At 43.4% G+C, this 6,954-nt stretch overlaps 1 protein-coding gene across 1 annotated transcript in view; it reads left to right on the forward strand.

Moving 5' to 3' along the window:
* LOC147958609 (uncharacterized) overlaps positions 1-6,665 on the forward strand; it is a 44,148-nt gene extending 37,483 nt beyond the window's left edge. Inside the window, exon 3 of the mRNA XM_087532213.1 lies at positions 6,659-6,665. Coding sequence (XP_087388339.1) covers positions 6,659-6,665 — 7 coding nt within the window. The remainder of the gene's footprint in view (positions 1-6,658) is intronic.
* The last annotated feature ends 289 nt before the right edge of the window (positions 6,666-6,954 follow it).

Here is a 6,954-nt window from a genome sequence, read left to right on the forward strand (position 1 = left end):
TTTATGGAAGGGCTGAATGATGAGATGAGTATGCAGTTGATGGTAGCAACCTTTAACAACTACCAGGAGTTGGTAGATAAGGCTCTTATGATTGAAGGGAAGCAGCAGCAGATTGAGAGCCTAAAGAGGAAGTATGGGCAGGGGAAGTATAACTCAGGAGCTCAGCAGAAAACTCGCCTAACCCCAAACTCGGGAGGACTTGTTCATAACCATGGAGGTCACAACCACACTAGAGGAGGATCGCATAACCACAATGGTTCTAAGAATGGGAATGGGAACAGAACCAACAATAATCATAACCGCCCCAACCCAGCCACACCCGCCAAAAGGGACTTAAGTCAGGTTACTTGTTTCAAGTGCGGGAAGACTGGAGACTACGCCATGGAGTGCCCGGAAGGAAAGAATGGAAATAGAAATGGGAGCGCTGGGAAGAAGCCAAATCCATTCAACAAAGGACAAGTGAACCACGTTAACGTGGAGGAGGTTGAAGAGCAGCCGGACGCGGTAATAGGTAAGTTTTTGGTTAAGTCATTTATCGCTCTTGTTCTTTTCGATACTGGTGCATCGCATTCATACATATCAAGGGGATTCGTGGATAAGTTTAAACTATCAACCCAAACCCTTAGGGCCCCTCTTTTAGTAAGTTCACCCGGAGCAGAGTATATGGCTAGCCGATGGTGTGACCAGATACCCTTAACCATTGGTACACATGTTTTTCCGTCCGACCTAATTATCTTGGAGTCACAAGGACTGGATGTGATATTGGGTATGGACTGGATGTCAAAGTTTCGAGGAAGCATTGACTGTGCTAGTAAGTCGATTTATCTCACCACCCTGGAAGGAAAAAAGGATTAAGTATGTATCTAGGCATGTGCCTAGGAGTCAAGTGAATGCCCTTACGGGAGTTGTTCAGGAGGAAGTGCCTGTAGTGAAGGATTACCCGGATGTTTTTCCAGAGGAGTTACCAAGCATGCCACCAGATAGAGACATTGAGTTTTTGATAGAGCTGTTGCCAGGTACAGGACCAATATCCAAGAGACACTATCGGATGCCCGCAAATGATCTGGAAGAAATTAAGAAGCAGATCAAGGAGTTATTGGAGAAAGGATACATCCGAAGAAGTTCATCACCTTGGGGAGCCCCAGTACTTTTGGTTGAGAAGAAGGATAAATCCCTGAGGATGGTTGTTGATTATCGAGCATTAAATGAAGTGATGATTAAGAACAAGTACCCACTGCCGATGATCAATGATCTGTTTGATCAGTTGCAAGGAGCTAAAGTGCTTTCGAAGATTGATTTGCGATTGGGGTATCATCAGTTGAAGATACGAGAGAAGGACATACCGAAGACAGCGTTCACAACATGATATGGATTATACGAGTACACGGTCATGTCATTTGGACTGACTAACGCCCCTGCCTATTTCATGAGCATGATGAACAAGGTGTTCATGGAGTATTTGGACAAGTTTGTGGTGGTGTTTATTGATGATATTATGGTATACTTGAAGAACGAGGAGGAGCACAAGGAGCATTTGCGCTTAGTTCTCGAGAAACTCAAGGAACACCAGTTGTATGCTAAGTTTAGCAAATGCGAATTTTGGTTGAAGGAAGTCGGGTTCCTTGGACATGTTATATCGGGAGAAGGTATAGCAGTAGACCCCCGCAGAATTCAGTCAGTCACTGAATAGTTGGCACCCACTTCAGTTAGCGAGATCCATAGTTTTCTTAGACTCGCGGGATACTACCGGAGATTCATCGAGAATTTTTCCAAGATTGCAAAGCCAATGACTGAAGTGTTGAAGAAGGATACTAAGTTTAAATGGACAGAAGATTGTGAGGCAAGTTTCCAGGGATTGAAGAAACGTTTGACTACAGCACCAATGCTAACACTGCCAGATGTACATAAGGAGTTCCAAGTGTACTGCGATGCCTCACGCTTAGGACTTGGATGTGTGCTTATGCAGGACGGGAGAGTTGTTTCGTATGCCTCACGACAACTAAAACCTCATGAGTTGAACTATGCCACACATGATTTGGAGTTAGCCGCCGTAGTACATGCATTGAAGACCTGGAGACATTACCTTATTGGAAACCGATGTGATGTGTACACGGACCATAAGAGTTTGAAGTACATTTTCACCCAGAAGGAACTGAACCTTAGACAGAGGAGATGGTTGGAACTTATAAAGGATTATGACATGAAGCTACACTATCATCCAGGAAGGGCCAATGTCATAGCAGACGCTTTGAGCCGGAAGAGTTATGCTAATATCCTTGAAAGTAAGGGACTGCCGAAGGAATTAGCAGAGAATATCATGGAACTTCGATTGGAGATTGTTCCTAGAGGATCCGTTGCAACAATGGAGGTCCAGTTGACATTGCTGGACAAGATTCGGGAAGCTCAGAAGGAGGACAAGGAGATTGCCGAGATAAAGGAGAAGATGGGCAAAGGAAAGGCCAAAGGTTTTCGTGAGGATGAGCATGATATCTTATGGTTTGAGGACCGAATCTATGTGCCCAATAACCAGGAGATCAGGAAGTTAATACTTCAAGAGGCCCATGACTCACCATACTCGATACACCCCAGAAACACCAAGATGTATTTGGATTTGAAGGAACGTTTCTGGTGGACCGGTATGAAGAAGGATATTGCCGAGTATGTAGCCGTATGTGATGTATGTCAACGCGTGAAGGCAGAGCATCAGAAGCCAGCAGGACTGTTACAGCCTATGCCGATACCCGAATGGAAGTGTGATAAACTGGGCATAGACTTTATCACTGGATTGCCCAGGACCAAAGCAGGATATGATTCCATATGGGTAGTAGTTGATCGCTTGACCAAAGTAGCTCACTTCATCCCAGTGAAAACCACCTATACGAGTGCAAAGTTGGCCAAGATATATATGTCCAGGATCGTATGTCTGCATGGAGTTCCGAGGACCATCGTATCAGATCGAGGAACACAATTTACCTCAATGTTTTGGCACCAGTTGCACCAGACCCTGCGAACGAGATTGGAGTTTAGTACAACATTTCACCCGCAGACGGATGGACAAACAGAGAGAGTCAACCAAATTTTGGAGGACATGTTGAGAGCTTGTGCGCTAGATTATGGATCTAGTTGGGATGACAATTTGCCATACGCAGAGTTTTCCTATAACAATAGCTATCAAGCCAGTTTGAAGATGGCACCGTTTGAAGCCCTATATGGACGAAGGTGCAGAACATCGTTAATGTGGGACGAGGTAGGAGACCGACAGTTGTTTGGACTAGACTTGATCAAGGAGTCTGAGGAGAATGTTAAATTGATTCGTGACAGATTGAAGATTGCTCAGTCCAGGCAGAAGAGTTATGTTGACTCAAACGCAAGGAGGTAACCTATGAAATTGGAGATCGAGCATATCTGCGAGTATCACCCTTGCGAGGAGTGAAACGTTTTGTAGTTAAGGGAAAGTTAGCCCCGAGATTTGTAGGACCGTATCGTATTTTGGAACAGCTGGGAGAAGTTGCCTACAAGTTGGAGTTACCCGAGGGATTGTCAGGAGTTCATGACGTGTTTCACGTTTCACAGCTGAAGAAGTGTCATGCTGAGATGGCAGATATACCGCTAAGAGATACAGTACCCCTGGAGGCGATTCAGTTGGACAGTGATTTGACTTATGAGGAGAAACCAGTTAAGATTCTTGAGTTTGCCAGCAGAGTCACCCGCAGTAAGGTTATCAAGTTTTGTAAAGTTCAGTGGAGCCACCATACCGAGGATGAAGCCACCTGGGAACGAGAGGATGATCTCCGCAAAGACCACCCGCGCCTATTTTCTAGCCAGCCCGAATCTCGAGGGCGATATTCATCTTAAGGGGGGTAGGTTTGTAACATCCCAAATTTTCAATTTGGAATGTTATACATTAGATCATCATTGCATATCATGTTTTATTGCTTTTCCATTCCGTAATCCTCGAAATCCTAAGCAACTCAAGGACCCTCGGAGAGAGTTGGGGATTTTCCGGTTTTCATATTTGATTCTTTTATCAAATTTTGAAATGAGGATTTTTGTTTTAATTATTTTTCTCTCCGAAAATATTTCATATTAAAATACAAGAGAGGAGATAATATGACTTCTCCAATAAATGAAATATTGGAGGAAAATATTAAAATCAAATATTTGTTCTATTTGGATTTTATTGCAATTTTGTTTGCATTAGAAAAATTGCACGTTTTCAAAATTGCATTTTAGGGCCAAGAAAATGTTCATCCCGTTCTAAATATTTTATTTAGGCGGTGAAAATTTATTTTGGCATTTTTAGATTTTTATTTTTTTTTCTAGGATTTTATTTCGGTCCGCGAAATTTTATTTTATTTTTTTTTTTAAAAGTTCCCGCGCCTGACTGGGCCTAAGGCCCAGCCGAGCCAGGCCGCCGCCGCCGCCGACTCGGACGAGGAGTCCGAGCCGGACTCCACCGCCGCCGCCTTGGCCCCTCCTCCAAGCCGCCCCGCCCCGCCCCTTTATATACGCGCCGCCCGAGCCCCCCACCCCCACAACCACCGCCGCCCCGCGCCAAGCCCCGCCGCCCGCGCCGCCTGGCCCCGCCGCCCGCGCCGCGCCTAGCCCCAGCCGAGCACCGCCGTGGCGCCCCGGGAGCTGCAGCTCCGCCGCCTCGCCGGACCTCTCACCGGAGGTAGTCGCCGGACTCCGCCGCCGGTTTTTTATATAAAACCGTTCATTTTTTTTGAAACCCTAGATCCATTTTTTTCGGATCCGCCGGTTTTTCTCGGTTCTTCTAGTTAGCGAACGTTTGTCCGAACGTTCGTTTTAACGAACGGTTCTTCGCCCGTTAGATACAGCTAACGAACGCTCGTTCGTTAGTTTGTTCGTCAGTTTTCTTTTATCGGATTTATTCCGCGATTTTCTCTGATCGCGATTTCTGATCCGATCTTAGTTTCTGTTTATCTTTTTGCTCGTTAGTCGGAATCAGGCGATTCAAGCGCCTAGAGTTTCATCTCGAAACCCTCTTTCCGTTTAGCTAACTCAAACAAGTTTTCTCTACTGTAAAATTTGACCTACTTTTAGATTAGTAAACGAAACTTCTTTCTTTCGCCGTTTGAGTTTCATTGCTCCGTTTGATTTGATTCTTTTTGCGAACCGGAGTTCTTAATTTGACCTTTCTGGTCGACCTCTTTTATTTGAGTTTTGCTTGTGCATCGTTGCTTGTTACTTATGTATGCTATTGTTTGCTTGCGATAGAACACCCGGAGTGCGAAGCGTGCTACTACGAGTCCCTAGGTTTCGCAGATCGTCAGCAAGGCAAGTAACACTTTGATCAAACCCTTCATCACCTAGTTTTTATGCATTAGTTCCAATCCTCAAACATTGCATGATTAGGATGTCATTAACTTGTGGGTTGGGAAGTAGTTGATGAGGTAGAACCTATTGCCCTGTTACATTCAAACCCTTGGGACTTACTCTACGTGTTGCTTATATTACTATGCTATGCTATGCTCGTAGACGTGGTTTGAGTTTGAGTGAAATCCATGACAGATGTGAGATTGTTAAATTAATGGTTCAACTTAAGGTGGCAACTTAATCAAACAACTGGGTGGACTGAGGCACCTGGAGTACCCAGTGTTGCCTGTATTTTTTTTGGAAATCTCGGAGTACCCGTGTGATCTTCCTATGGACCGCCACCAGGCTCAAAGGGAACTGAGATGATTCATGCTAGAAACTTCCGTGTGCAGCCACAAGCTATTATGGGCTCTAGCATAGTTGAGTAAGTTACGTGAAGCTCTTGAAGAGGAAGATCAGCAGGTAGTGGGATGTAGGTTTGGTATGGTCTGTCCGGAGTAGAGAGTTAATATTTCTGAAAGACTGTGTCTCGGTCATCCGTTTCTCAAACACCCTGTAGTGCGAGAAATCCAACGGAGGAGATCGAGTCTTGTGGGGAAAAGTGCGGAAACCTCTGCACTGTGTACAATCTAATCATGGTTAGCTGTGTCCCCGGTTATGGACAATTCTTGAGTATCTAGTACTTGGGTTATCACATGTATCTCATCATGTTTAATTAATATTGTTGGGTTCTTAACCACTTTAATTGGGATTGAGTTGGAGGAACCTTCTCAATGATGTTTCAACTACCATGATAGTAAAATTAAAATCTATTCCTTTGTTGTAGGGAAAAATTGGCTTTTCGCAAAAACTATAAACCATAGAGCTTTCCACCAGCCATATATGCATATAGTGATAGCATTATTTTGTTCTTGCTCTACTGTGTTATGTTGCCAGCATATTCCATATGCTGACCTGTTTTTGGGCTGCAACGTATTATGTTGCAGACTTTTCCGACGAGGAGTAAGGTTCGTTAGTTCGTTGTCGTGCAGCTCAGCTATGCCGTTGGAGTTGATGGACTCACTTTATCTTCCAAGCCTTCCGATGTTATCGTATTAGATGGCCTTAAGCCATATTATTGTAATAAGTTCTCTCTTGAGACATTCGATGTAATAAGTGTGTGATTGCTACTCTGTTATAAATCCTTCGAGTATTGTGTGTGTCAGCATTACCGATCCAGGGATGGCACTGAAGCACAGAGACTTGACCATCTGAGGTCGGGTCCCTACAGCTACGGTTTAATTTCTATGAATTTTCTAAAGTTTTTATTAATTTCTAGAATTTAATTACTTATTTCAACATTATCCAGAATAGTAAAAGATGACGTCAGCATGACATTATGCTGATGTCAGCAGTCAACTATGAAGTTGACTGGGTCAACTACGTGTGGGTCTCGCATGTCATACACTGTTTAGTTTAATTAGGGTTTAGCTAATTAATTACTGTTTAATTAAATTAACTAATTAATTAGATTGATTTAAACATGATTAATTAACTTAATTAATTTACTATTTAATTAATTAACTAATTAATAATTTTATTAATTACATTTTCATTTTATTTTATTTTTCTTTT

This window comes from Triticum urartu, chromosome 7A (assembly GCF_056163025.1).
Source record: "Triticum urartu cultivar PI428250 chromosome 7A, HENAU_Tu73, whole genome shotgun sequence".
Lineage (NCBI taxonomy): Eukaryota > Viridiplantae > Streptophyta > Magnoliopsida > Poales > Poaceae > Triticum > Triticum urartu.